Below are 15,096 nucleotides of genomic sequence, written 5' to 3'. Positions count from 1 at the left end.
CCTTACTACCATCAGATTACAATGATGGCTCCTGTGGAGTCCAAGTTCTCTCAATCCACGGGTGATGCTGATAATATAACGGATATGAGACCAAAAGTTGCAGAATGGCGCTATGGGCCTGCACAGCTTTGGTATGATATGCTGGGAGTGCCAGAGGATGGCGAGGGATTTGATTATGGTTTCAAACTCAAAGCATCGAGGGAGGAAGAGCAGATGCTAGAGGAAGAAGTAACTTGCCTGGTGGAGATCCAGGTGAGTAAAGCTAAATTATTTGAAAAATTTCTGTGGATTAGTTATAATGTGTTGGTTGCCCTTGTTTGCACTTTCCTTTAAACTAAATGTAGGTTTTCTGTGTAATTATTTTGAATGATTTCTCACAGTCCTTGCGTATATTACACTATTACATAAATTAGTTTTATTAGTTATTCGTATGGGATCCTTTACATTTATCAGTAGCTGTCTGCTGGGTTGTTGATTGTTTGTGAGCTACCCTGATACCTAGCGGTCTGAGTAGTCTCGTGGTCATCTCTGATATGTCTCTGAAGTATGATAGGATGACGAGCGTGTCTGGTCGTGTTGTTTCTTCCTGTTGTGGTCTGTTGTGGAGGTAACGATGGATTGTGCTTTTTGGGTATCCGTTCCTTTTATAACTCGATATAAGTGCATCTGTTCTTTTTTGCACAATTCAGCGTTGCAGCAGTGTCTTGTGTCTCTTTTGAGATGTTCTTGATCCATGTTTCTGTGTTGTTTGTGTCATTGTGTGTGAGTTTGGTTAGTTTTTCTTTGTTCTGGTCAATCTAAGTAGATGACACCTTCATGATTATCAAACATACAAGACTAGAAGAAACCCACCAATACAAACAACATCTTCACTGGAATAAAATTCACAGAGGAAGAAGAGAACAATAACCGAATACCCTTCCTAGACATAATAGTGGAACGCAGGAACAATGGGGAACTCCAGACTAGCGTAGACATAAAGACCACACATACAGACAGCTACTTAAATATATTAGCAACCACCCCAACACACACAGTTGGAGCTGCATCAGGATTCAAATGTATTGCAACACACTGCAGCAACCCGGAATTGTGCAAAGCAGAACATGAGCACTTACACGGAGTTTTTAAAAGGAATGGATAATCAAAAAGCACAATCCACCATTACATTCATGATAGACCACAACAGCAAGACACAACATAACCAGATGCACTAGTCACCCTATCGTACTTCAGAGACATATCAGAGATGACCACAAGACCACTCGGACTCCTAGGTATCAGGGTAGTCCACAAACCATCAACCACTCTGTGACAGCTACTGATGAACATAAAGGGTCCCATATCTGCAACCAATAAAACTAATGTAAGATACAAAATACCATGCAAGGATTGTAAGAAACATTACATAGGCCAAACTGGAAGAAAACTGACAATAAAGATATATGAACAACAGCTAGCCACCAAGAGACACTACCAATTCTCACTCGTCTCAATACACAGACAAAGAAGGATATGAATTTGATTGGGACAACAGATCCATGATAGCACAAGCCAAACAGAGAAATACCAGGGAATTCCTGGAGGCTTGGCATTGCAACTGGAACTCCATCAGCAAACACATTGAACTGGACCTGATATACAAACTATTCTCCTTGCTGTAAAGGCTAGCATTCCATTTGCTTTTCTAATTGCGTGTTGTACCAGTTTGCTTTGATTTTGCACTTCCTGGATGAGCACACCAAAATCACCCTACCATGGTATTGTATTGTTTCTCTGCTTTTAAGTAATATTTTGCTGTTTTATTCTTCTTGCTGAAGTGAGCAAGTTCCCCATATTATCCTTCATTCGCCTGTTTTTATTCCCTCCTACTTCTCTGCTTCCGTTGCAATCCTATTCAAAGCTTGTCTTCCCACTTGAGTTGTATTATCAGTAAATACAATGACAAGACACACAGCCCTTTAATTTCAAGTTATTAATATAGATTATAAATAGTTCAGGACTCAGCATTGATCCCTGTGATGCTATATTAGTTTCAGTTTGACAACCTAAAAATGACCCAGCTATCACCACTGTATTTTGTGTCAGCTAATCCTTCATCTGTGATGATATTTTATCCCCAACATCATGAGCTGTTATCTTGTGCAGTAATCTTTCATGTGCTTCTTATTGAATGGCCTGTGGAAATCCAAGTTCACTGCATTGGCTGGGTCACCTTTATCCATATTCATGCTTATATATGCCGAGAATTCCAGTAAATTCAAGAAGCATACTTTCCTCTCTAAAAGAAGATAAGTTGAAGCTTTTTATTTTGCACACCCTGATTGATTAGGCCATAATTGACATTGAGATGAATCAAGGACGGTTAATCATCAATCTTAATTTTCAGACTTAGCAGATAGATTCTGATCGTCAGTGTGTTGTCATAGAAATGCAGTAAAGTTTGGCTCTCTCCATTACCCCTTTCTTGAAAAAGGTATGAGCTGTGGGAAGTGCTGCCGAACAGAGATCCACGGGTGCAGGTGCATAGTTCTTTTAAATTGGAATTGCAGGTAGACAGGGTGGTGAAGAAGGCGTTTGGCATGCTTGTCTTCCTTGGTGAGAACATTTGAGTATAGGTGTTGGGATGTCATGTGCACTGTAATGGACATTCATGAGGCCACTTTTAGAGGTAGACTGGGCACCGCTTAATGGCCTTCAGGTGGTGAACATGTGTCCTTTCGTGAGTTTTTGTAAGATATAAGAAGTGGTGGTTTGATCACGGTATCCAGTATCACAGAAGGTAGATTTGATATACCCTATTTCAGCATAAAGCATACAGGGTGGACAGGTGGCTAAGCCCAATTCGCGATGTTGCCAAAAGATTGATCTCTCATGTGGAATTTTAGGAATCCCAAAATGCATATTGACTGGTAAGCATTGACATTGGGTGAATAATAATTATGCACCCATTATCCAACTTCCCACCTCATAAATTGGCGAAGGGGAGCTCATTTGATTTCTTCATTTCAATGGGAAATTTGAATGCAGCTTGAATTTATAATCACTTCTCTGTTTGGAATTTTCACACTAGGAGGTCTGCATTGAGGTAACCTATTTCCTAGTTAAGCCTTCCTTTGAACTACCGGATCTGAAACATTAATTCTGATTTTTACTTCACAGATGCTGCCAGACCTGCTGAGCTTTTCCAGCAACTTCTCTTTTTGCTTTTGATTTACAGTATCTGCAGTTTTTTCAGTTTCTAACCTATTTCCTAACTGTTTTAAACTATCTCCTTTCTTCAGGTGAAATTGTTTCATCTATTTAACTTCTACCAGGACTGTTGCAAACAGAAAATGAAAGCTTTCCAGGCTATAGATTTTTCTCCTGAACAAGGAAGAAATAATTTCTGATCCTTATGAACTGAAAGTGAACTAATACTTCTCAATGTTTAGTCTGTGTGCTCATAAAACTCTTCCAGTGGTTCCATTATTATCCCAGAAACTCACCCTCCCATACTTTTAAAAATGAATCATGGCCCCAGGCAGTTTAAGTAAACCTTGCATACATTCAGACCACAATTCCTGCCATATGTTCAAAATTGAAACTCCAAAATAAATGACTATATATATTATGAATCATACATCTTATATCACACTGCCTATTTTCTGTTACCTGGAGACTTAAATGTCCCCATTGTTTTTATCATGGCAGTGCCTTGATCATTTATGGACAACTTAATGACCAGTCAGCAGCCTTTTTATCCTGTAGTATCAATTTTGTGATTGTTTGAAATTTGGCACAATGGATTTGTCCTGATGAGTGCAAGATTAACAGTTGTCACAATATACCTCTCTTTTCAGTAATATTCAACGTTTTAAAAACTGCAGTAGCAGTAATACTACACAGAAAGGTTTGTAACCTGCCATTGGAATGAACAATCTCAATGCCAGAATCTTAGTTATAAGCATGGATACAGACCCTTTGGCTCAACTTGTCCACACTGACCAGACTTCCCAATCTGACCTACTATCTCTAAACCCTTCCTATTCATAGACCCATCCATATGCTTTTTAAATCTTGTACTTATGCCCGCCTACGCCGCTTTCTCTGGCAGTTTGTTCTATACAAGCATCACCCTTTCGGTGAAAAAGTTCCCTTCTGATCCTTTTTAAATCTTGTCCCCTCTCACCTTCAACCTCTGCCCTCTAGTTTTTTTTTAAACTTTTCCCACCTTACAAAAAGACTTTGGCTATCCACTCAATCCAGAGATGATGAAGTTTGCAGTAAATATACACTCAGTTGCTAATTTGTATATAATCATTTAAAAATTTTTGTGATAGTGACAGATTGTTTCACTTCTCATCCAGAATCTATTATGGAATAGGTTGAATTGTAAATTGCCCAGATCAGCCATGATCTTATGTAATGGCAGAGCAGACTCGAGTGGCTGAGTACCTGTTCTGCTGATTTGTATGTTTGTATACATTAAAGAAGATATTTTTAAAAAAAAATTTTGGATAATGTCACCTTTATTCAGTGGTAACATTTCAATTATAAATTTTAGCCATATTCCAGATTTGGACATGCAGTTTAGAGTACCGGAGCAGCACTGGGAGGTGCTATATTTTGAACATTGAAGAAAACTGCCTATGTTCAGGGAAGATCAGGGATGTTCAGGTTGGCCAGCAGATGTGCATTGCTCAGCTAATGCAAATACAGGTTGACTGGCCATTTATGTCTTCTTTGTTAGTGATACTTTGCTGTGTTAAAGTAATTCATTAGGATGATCTGAACACTATAATAACGTTGTGTGAAACTAGTTTGTTCTTTTTTGCTCCATTTTGTTGTAGCAGTGCTCTTGAAGTAAAGCGCCAGTTCGATATCTTTATCTTTATTAAAGGTATCATTAATTGTCAATACCTGTGCGCATAATTTTAGGAGCCTTCTGAGGAAATTGAGAAGTCAGCTGATGAAAAGGAATTGCAGAGTGAAATGGAGGCTCTTCTAGATGAGCATTTCCTCATGGTCACTCAGCTGCCCTGGGAAGAAGACATTATTTGGAATGGAGAGGATGTCAAACATAAGACTACAAAATCCCAGCGAGCTAGCCTAGCAGGGTGGTTGCCTTCTAGCATGACTCGAAATGCCACAGCTTACAATGCACAACAAGGTATAAATTGTTTGCTGTATTCTGCTTTTTCTTCTGGATAAGAGCTCTTTATAAGGAGAAAGACACAGTTTTACAGGTTGGATTGACCAAAAGAAGTGCTTCTGTTCCCTTCTCATAGCTGTCACATTCTGCATTTAAAATGGACAGAAGCCCAAAAGTAAATATTCACCAGTCAGTTACTAACACGCAACAGAAAAGCTTGCAATTTGCATGTGCTAACTATTCTTGGTTAATTGTTAATCATCTTGTTGTTGCTATCCCCATCTCTGATAACAGTTTTCTTTCCAAAATCATTTTATGCATGTTCATCTCTTTTCTGTAAAGGGCTAAACCGTGGCACCTCTTGGTTGTCGAATCCTTTGCCTCCCACACCTGTTCAGAAAACCACAATGCCTGGTCCTCCAATCCCAGCAAAAGGGAAGGATAAACATGCACCAGAGCAGCACGGTATGACGCCACATCAAATAGCACATGTTTTATTTGTATTAATGAAGGAATGAAAGACTGGGAATGGGTGTGCTATGAAGATTTTCATTTTTTTAGGTTACAAAAATAATCTACTTTTAATGAAATTGCAGAAATTCCAGTGTAGTTTTGCTTAGTTCAGCTATCTTAAGCTACTTTATCAGTGCCTGTCCCTTATAAGGTCAGAAGTGGGCTAATGATGATGTCCAGTCTGTGCTTAACTCCATTTAGACTTACTAAGGAGGTTAGGCAATAGAATAACACTTGAAAAGTGATCTGGTAAATGACAGGTAATAGTTGCCGGACACAAGTGCCTGGCAATGATCACTCTGATGAGAAATGCCATCTGTTTTCCACTTGGCATTACCATTACTAAGTAACATCACCATCAATAAATTCAATTGAACCAGTCTCATAAATGCAATGTCTGATAACTGGCTGTATATTTTGTGATAAGTGGCCCTCTTTTTGAGTCCCAAAACTTTAGGCACAAGAGTGGAATATTTTTAACTTTCTTGGATGAGACCCAGTTGCGAAAGCACTGATATGTGGCTAAATCCAGGACAGTTGTGTGGATGTATATAATTATTCCTTGATTGTTGCTGAATGAAAATTGTGTAAACCCTACCAAGCATCAGTGTGAGAGCACTTTGATTACAAAGATTGCAGTGGCCATAAAATTGGTTCATCACAATCCTGTTGTGGTAGGTAGAATTGGGTAACAAATGTTGATCTTGTCAGCAATGCTTCCATCACCAAAGTGAGGAAAAACAAAATTCACTGGGCAAAATTGTGCAACAAGGTATCTCTGTGTAGGTTAAAATGAAACAAATATAGATTCTTTCATTGAGATTAGCAAAAACATGCATTAAAAAGGTTGTGTGCTATATGAATATTCTGTTAAAGTCTTTAAACACTGTTAATGTGATTGCTAAGTGCATTGTTGGTATTCAGTTGCAGTTTCATACCAGTGTATCCTTAGCCTGAACTGCTGGTAGAATTCTGGTAGCAGATATATGCTCCCATTGTGGATTAAAACCATTGTCTTCAGTCCTCTTCACAAATTCTGTTCTCTTGCTCCAACTCCATCATGATCACCATCTCTATCTTTCAACCCATCAGCTATGCTCATCGTCCAAACCTTTGTTCATTTGAGAATAAATTAATCCAGTGCTGTCCTGGAAGGTCTCTTAGATTTTGCATTCCACAAACTAACAATTGTATGGAGAGTTCAACTTTTCAACTCTCAATCCTCATTTGAGATGCTGCTTAAAACCTGACTCTTTGACCAAGTCTTTGACAAACTGTCCTGTATCATCATATGTGACTCCTTGTCAAATTCTGTTTCATAAAGCTTCTCTGAAGCCCTTTGGTCCACTTTAGTAGAATTAAGATAGGTCATAATAAACTATTGTTATTAATAAATGGGACCTCAAAGTCAGAAATAATAGGAACTGCAGATGCTGGAGAATCCGAGATAACAAAGTGTGGAGCTGGATGAACACAGCAGGCCAAGTAGCATCTTAGGAGCACAAAAGCTCAGTCAGTTTGGTAAAATTCCTTGTGTTCTGTTGCTTTCCTTTACTAGTTTCGCAAGAGGATGATAAAACTTGGTATTCCATCTTCCCTATTGATAATGAGGAATTGGTGTATGGAAGATGGGAAGATAACATCATCTGGGATGATCAAGCCATGGATAAAATTCTGGAACCACCTGTGTTGACGCTTGACCCGAATGATGAAAACATAATTCTTGGTATGTTTTACTACAGGCGCTTTACCACTGAACAAGAAAGTCTAACACTGAATATTGTTCAAATTTAGAGATTCATGATGACTTCAGTTAGTACAGATAGAACCTGAAATGTAAACTCGGTGCAGCTGTGAAATGTTGGGAAGCCAGGTGGTGGATGATTGTTTCCAGTTTCTATTGGAGGTAGTAGTCAGTCATAGAACATAGAACAGTACAGCACAGTACAGGCCCTTCGGCCCACAATGTTGCGCCAAACTTTTACCTGAATCCTAAGGACTATCTAACCTCTACTCCTACCATATACTATCATCCATATGCCTATCTAATAACCACTTAATGAGGCCAACTCCACGACCCGCTCCAGCAATGCATTCCATGCCCTGACCACACTCTGAGTAAAGAACCTACCTCTGATTTCTTCTCTATATCTACCTCCGCTGACTTTAAAACTATGCCCCCTTGTAATAGCTACCTCCAACCTAGGAAAAAGTCTCTGGCTGTCCACTCGATCTATACCTTTGATCATTTTGTACACCTCTACCAAGTCACCTCTCATCCTTTCCCATTGTAAGGAGAAAAGCCCTGACTTTCTCAACCTTTCCTCATAAGACCCTCCCTCCATTCCAGGCACCATCCTGGTGAATCTCCTCTGCACCTTTCCAATGCTTCCACGTCTTTCCTGTAATGAGGCGACCAGAACTGGACACAATACTCCAGATGTGGCCGACCAGGCTTTTGTATAACTGGAGCATAACTTCACAGCTCTTGAACTCAATCCCTCTATTAGTTTAACCAGTCATGGTTAGCAATGATAGTAGGAACTGCAGATACTGGAGAATCTGAGATAACATGTTGTAGAGCTGGATGAACAGAGCAGGCCAAGCAGCAGCAGAGGAGCAGGAAGGCTCACATTTTGGGCCTAGACCTTTCTTCAGAAAAAGTAAGGTCTGGGTCCGAAACGTCAGCCTTCCTGCTCCTCAGACTGCTTGGCCTGCTGTGTTCATCCAGCTCTGCACCTTGTTGTCTCTATGGTTAGCAATGATGCAGGTTTCATGTAGTTGAAAAGGTACGGCAATTCAGAACTGAACTACATACAATTATGTTACAAAGTAGCCTTTTGGAGTAGAGAGAGTGAAACTTTGATAGATTTTGAAGTGACAGTTGAGATATTAAAAGTGTGATGGATTATTATTATTATTCTATCTTACAACACCCGTTGTTCCATGTGGAAATGTTTAATAACGATTGCACACTGCTCAGCAGTCTTCGTTACTCCAGGCCAGCGTTTCCTGGAATTTTCTTTCTAACTGTATGGTCCTCTGTCCGTGCATGGTAGCAACTTCCAGAACTCTTGTATTCATATGTGGCAAGACCTGGACAGTCCTCATTTGGGCTGACAAGTGGCAAGTTACATTTGTTACACAAATGCCAAGCAATGGCCGTCCAAGTTAAGAGAGAATCTAACCAGTGTGTCTTGACGTTCACTAGCATTACTATCGCTGAATTCCCCTCTCTAAACATTGTGGGGATTACCATTGACCAGAAACTGAACTGGACCAGTCATGTATGTACTGTGGCTATAAGAGAATATTAAAGTTCAGAATTTCTGTGGTGGGTAGCCCATCTCCTGACTTCACAAAGCCTGACCCCAATTGATAAGACATAACTCAGGAGTGTAATGATTTACCTGCCACTTGGCTGGATGGGTCTAGCTCCAATAACACTCAAGATGTTTGACACCATCCAGGACACAGCAGCCTGCATGATTGCACATGATCTGTCACCTTCCACATAAACTCCTTTCATCACTGATGTACAGTGGCAGCAGTGTGTGTCACCCAAAGATGCAGCTAATTTACCAAGGTTTCTCTGACGCCACATTCCAACCCTGCAACCTCTAACATCGAGGACAAGACCAGTGAATATAATGGAAGACCGCTTCCTGTAAGTGCCCCTGCTAAGTTTCCCTAACTTAAAACTGTATTACTGCTCCTTCATTTGTGACTGGTTCAAAATTAAAAAATGATCCCCTTGTCCAAGCTGCAACATTCTGGAAAGCTGTAATGAGTTGAGGTATTTTTCAAGATGCACTGACATCAGCCATCATTACACACTTAGCAGTTGCTGCTTTAAGATCACATTGGAAGAAGGTTGGAATGCCTGTGTGTTCTCATTTGGAGATGGAGTGATACAGGGGAACAGAATAATTGGAGAAAATGAAATCGTATCAAGAAATGCACAACACTTCCTACATTATTTATTCTAAAAAGTGCAATTTCAAAGAAAATTTAAATTGACTATGAATGTAGAGCCCAAGTGCTCTAGTTCAGAGTGACAGACAGACTGTTGGTAATTCTAAGATCTGAGGGATTGTGGACTGAGGGATTACTTAGTGAGCTCTTGAGTCTTAGCACATGAAGTTGTGAGCAATGGTGGTTCGTCAGTCACCCTTTACCCCTTCCACAACCATTGAACCCATCATTGAGTGTAAGAAAACAGCAAATTCCTATGGATGCAGAATATCTGTAATTCTTGTTGAAATTTTTAGCATTTACTATTTAAATTAGTGCACAAGGAATTGGATATTGGCATGTAAAAGCAGCTGCAGGAAACACTGAAAACATTAGCAAAGGTGAAAACTAGAGGGAAAATATTCATTCAGGCCTGTGAACTTGGATAATATAAGCTACTAGCTGTTACCTGCTGCTCTGATGCTGGTAGGTTTGACAGTACTGACCCAAAGAGCTCCATAAAATCCTATTTAGAGAATGTAGATTGATTTGATTTGGGAGGAAAGCGCTTTTGGAAGACTTGCAGGTACAAGAAGTTCAAAGAAATTTGGCAATTGGTTGAACATTACTCTAGGACAACTCGAGGGATTGCCTTGATTCTTAACACACCAACAATTGCTAACCACTGATTTAATATGTTTGAGTAAGTCTCAGGTGAATGTAAAAACATCACATTGCACTACTAAAGCAATAGTAACTGAGTTTTTCCAGTGTCTCAGTAGTAGTAGTCGTCTCTTAATGAGCAATACTTCAATGCTTAATTCATAATTTATCTCTGAGCTGTTTGTGGAACTTTGATGTGCACACTGATTTCTTTATTTACCTATATTGGAGCAATGACTGCACTTCAAACATATTTCATCAGTTGTGAAGTTTTGTGGCATCTTGAGGCAAATATAAGTGCAAAATAATTATTTCTGAGTTACAAGAATAGCATACAAAAGCACAGGTTTATTTAATAGTTCAACTTAATGGTTGATTTAAGAACTGAAAACATGTTTGGAATAATGATAGTCCTGACTTTCTCTCTTGTACAAAACCCGGGATTGGCAGTGAACAACATAAAGCATTCCGTTTTGTTAAGTGGTATTATTTTGTATTATTTACTCAAAAAAATTAATTGAAATGCAGAAAAGTAAACATGCATCCTATGCTTAATTCTAGAAATTCCTGATGAGAAAGAAGAGATGACGTCGAACTCTCCTTCCAAAGAGAATAAAAAAGAATCATCAGCTCGCAAGAGTCGCATCCTTTTAGGAAAGACTGGTGTCATTAAGGATGAGCCACAGCAGGTCAGTAGGGTAGAGGGGTTTGAATAGAATAGATAAAGGTGACGAGAGACAAGGGATTATGTCATGAAGTAATTATTTCTGTTGCTGCTGCTTTTCAAAGTCTTTTATGTAACACAACTTATTTGCAAGATAATGTCAAGCAAATTCTAAAATGCCTTCTAATTTCCTTTTATCAGGTGAGGCAGCAGCCTTTTGCAATTGTGCTACCTAGACATTAGTTCAGGGTTATACAGTGACTGCACATCATTCTAACTTCTAATTTCACTCAGATGCTTTTTGGTCTGCAAGCTGGCACCCATCCAGTGGATACCTCGAAAGGAGGCTAGTTCAACCAGTGCTTGAGCTACGTCGTCTTATACTAGATCAAATATATTTCTTTTCCTTTTCTTCTCTCCACCTTTCCATCCCAATAAGGGTACAACAAATGGGAGCAGAAGAGGCAATAAGTCCATTTGACCTTTCTGTGATATCTGTGAAGATTGTGGTTGATTTATATCTTAGTTACACAATTCCACTTAGAGTACATCCCCCTCGATTCCTTTATTATCTAAAAATGCAATGACTTTTCAATGGACTGGTGATTGATAGATATCGCTCTCTCTGGTTGAAGTGGCCAAAATGTCTGGGACTTCTCACCTAAGGCTCATTTAGTAGCACTTTTTCCCTGACTCAGTTTGTGGGTTCTTGTTCCATTTCAGCACTGATGGAGTGTTGTACTGTTGGAGGCCTTTTGGGTGAAGCATTAAACTGACCTGCTGTCAGCCCCTAAGTTGGACATAAAAGATCTCATAGCACTATTTAAGGGGAGATGATAGCATACTGGCAGTATTAATCCAGCAGCCATGTAATGCTGTAGGGATAAGGATTGAATCCTACGATGGCAGATGGTGGAATTTGAATTCAGTGAAAAGTGTGGGATTGCAAATGTAATGATGACCATGAAAACTATTGTTGATTGACATAAAAACTCACCTGGTTTGCTAATGCCATATCAAAAAGGAAATCTGACCTACATGTCACTCTAGGCCCACAGCAATGTAATTGATTCATGATTCGCATTCTTCTCTGAGGTCTCCAGATGCCAGTCTTTGGTTAATTTGACTCGCTTCATGTGATGTCAAAAAACACTGAAGGCACTGATACTACAAAGGCCCTGACAACTTTTTTGGCAATAGTCTGAAAACTCGTGCTCCAGAACTTGCTTCATCACTATTTAATCTATTCCAGTAGAGCTACAACTAGCAATATGGGAAGAGGTTCAGTTATTCTCTACACAAAAAGCAGGACAGATCCAAACTACGCAGCCCCTGCTCCATAAATCTACTGTCGATCATCAATGTGATGATGGACGTTTAATCAAATGTGCTACCAAGCATTCCTCTTCTCTGATGCTCAGTTTGGGTTTTGCCAAGGCCACTTACCTCCTGACCTCATTACATCCTCAGTTCAAATCTGTACCAAAGAGCTAAACTCGAACTCACAGAGTAATACAGCACAAAATCAGACCTTTTGGTCGATCCAATCCATGCAAAAATAATCCCAAACTATACTAGTTCCATCTGCCAGCTCTTGGCCCATATCCCTCCAAAGCTTCCCTACCGAATACTTATCCAAATATCTTTTTAAATCTTGTAATTGTGCCCACATCCACCACTTCCTCAGGAAGTTCATTCTACATGTGAACTACTCTCATGTCTTTTTTGACACCTCTCTGCTCTCACTTCAAAAGTATGCCTGTGAGTTTTGAAATCTCCCATTTTAGGGAAAAATAACAGCTTCCATTAACCCTATCTTTACCCCGCATAATTTTATAAACTTTTTCTCAAGATCCTTAACATTAATGCCACATTTGGCATGGTGTAGCATCAGAAGCTGTAGCAAAATTTGAGTCAGTGGGATCATGGAAATAACCTCAACCTGGTTGGAGTCATATCTTGTGCGAAACAAGTTTGTTGTGGTTGTTGGAGATCAGTCATTTCAGCTTCAAGAAGTCTCTGCAGGAGTTCCTCAGAGCAGTGTCCTGGGCCCAAATACCTTCAGTTGCTTCATCAATGACTTCCCTCCATCATAAGGTCAGTACTGATGATTACACAATGTTCAGCAGCATTCACGATGCTCAGGTACTGAAGCAGTGCATATCCAAATACAGCAAAACCTGGACAATGTTCAAGCTTATGCTGACCAGTGACGAGTAACTTTCTCACCACAGATGTCCCAGACAACAAACATTTCCAACAGGAAGTTATCTAACCCCATGACTTTCAATAATATTACTATTGCGGAATCTCACACTGTCAACATCCTGTGGTTACTGTTGATCAGAAACTGAACCTAACTCGCCTTACAAATATTATGGCAACAAGAGCTGATTTGAGTTTGGAAATCCTTAAATTAAGTAGCTCTTGTTGGAGCCTACAGTCCCTGTCTGCCATTAACAAATTACAAGTCAGGAGTGTGATGGAATTGTTCTCACTTGCCTGCATGGATGCAGCTACTGCAACACTCAAACTTGACGGACAAACCTGCTTTTTAGGCACCACATCCACAAACACTCAGTCCTCCCACCACTGTTTTATCTATAGTATTATATGTTAATTATAACATTAGCAGCAGTTCATGTACCCTCTGCAAGATGCCCTGCACAAATTCACCGGAGTTCTTAGACAGCACTCTCTCAACCCTCGACCACTACCACCTAAGAGGACACAAGCAGCAGATACAACAGTAAATCACCACCTGCAAGCTCCCCTCCAAGCAACTCCTGATCTTGACTTGTAAATATATTGCTATTGCTTCGTGTTATTAGGACAGAATCCTGGAACTCCCTCCCTAACACGTTGTGGGTCTACGTACACCACTTGGACTACTGTGGTTCAAGAATGCAGCTCACGACCATCTTCTCGAATACAACTAACAATGGGCAATGAATGTTTACACAGAAAGCAATCTCCATCCTCCAAATCTGTACACCAGCCTCCATATGTGATCTCACCAAGGTTCTATGGAATTGCAGTAAGACGTTTTTGTCTAAAGTGATATATATGCAAAGATACTTAGGTAATACAAATACATCTGATTTTTTTCATGATATGAAAAGTGTTCTTTCTTTTTGTCTTGTAAATGTGGACAATGTCACATATTACCAGATAGATTCAATCTACTATGTATTTTCCAGCACTACCAGCTTCTCAAGGGAAACTGTGATAAATGCTAGCTCAATCAACAATGCCCACGTTCCATGAGTCAAAAAGACGATCTGTCTAAATTCTTTTGCAGCCTTATTGTGACTTCCTCACAGCTTTATTTCCCTTTTAAAAATATTTCTACAAACTTAGATGGGTTGTACTCAGTCTCCTCATCCCAACCTGAGTATTGGTTGCAGATTGCAGATGTCTAAGCATCTGTTGCCTAGCTCTGTCATTTGCACACAGTCTATGCATCTTTGTAGAATGAAAATCCCAATACACAACATCAAAAAGGCATGTGATAAGGGGCCACAAGAGTGCCTTGGCATAAAATTAGTGTTCATGGGAATGGAAGTAATATATCTTCAATATTACACCCTACCAAATTTCTTTCCTTTAGCCAAACATTAGACCATGCAGATATATTACTCCCATTCCCATGAACACTAATTTTATGCCAATGCACTCTTGTGGCCCCTTATCACATGCCTTTTTGATGTTGTGTATTGGGATTTTCATTCTACAAAGATGCATAGACTGTGTGCAAATGACAGAGCTAGGCAACACAGCAAGCAACTCATCAAATCAAAGCTATGCATTACAGTTACATCCACTCCTGATTTTTGGTGATTAACCCAGGATTATCCATCCTCTCTGCACAAGGGTTAGAGGTGCTGGAGCAGCTACATATCAATTTTTCTGTCACTTGTGGGCTGCTAAATAAATTTCACGTGGATAAGATTTTCCATGATCACAAATATGACTTTCAGAAAAGAAACTATTCTGAAAAAATAAGTTGGTTGTTTAATTAAGGAACGTGACTGTTAAAACTGGTAAATGGCAAAGCTAATAAAACTTTTTTTTGCCTTTTTGGCAAACGGGCAGAAGTGGAAGAGAATAACACTCGGCTTGATCACCAGGAAAGTTGACGAGGTACTGGGTCTGATTGAGGAGATCA

At 39.6% G+C, this 15,096-nt stretch overlaps 1 protein-coding gene across 6 annotated transcripts in view; it reads left to right on the top strand.

Annotated features, from left to right (window-relative positions):
- taf1 (TAF1 RNA polymerase II, TATA box binding protein (TBP)-associated factor) overlaps positions 1 to 15,096 on the top strand; it is a 132,263-nt gene that overhangs the window by 25,820 nt on the left and 91,347 nt on the right. For all 6 annotated transcript variants that reach the window (XM_048544209.2, XM_048544208.2, XM_048544207.2 and 3 more), the window contains exons 9-13: positions 16 to 252; positions 4,921 to 5,152; positions 5,477 to 5,599; positions 7,206 to 7,373; positions 10,826 to 10,953. In XM_048544209.2, coding sequence (XP_048400166.1) covers positions 16 to 252; positions 4,921 to 5,152; positions 5,477 to 5,599; positions 7,206 to 7,373; positions 10,826 to 10,953 — 888 coding nt within the window. The remainder of the gene's footprint in view (positions 1 to 15; positions 253 to 4,920; positions 5,153 to 5,476; positions 5,600 to 7,205; positions 7,374 to 10,825; positions 10,954 to 15,096) is intronic.

Source organism: Stegostoma tigrinum, chromosome 15 (genome assembly GCF_030684315.1).
Source record: "Stegostoma tigrinum isolate sSteTig4 chromosome 15, sSteTig4.hap1, whole genome shotgun sequence".
Lineage (NCBI taxonomy): Eukaryota > Metazoa > Chordata > Chondrichthyes > Orectolobiformes > Stegostomatidae > Stegostoma > Stegostoma tigrinum.
Note: the sequence above shows the minus strand (reverse complement) of the source record. Positions and strands in the feature narration are given on the sequence as shown.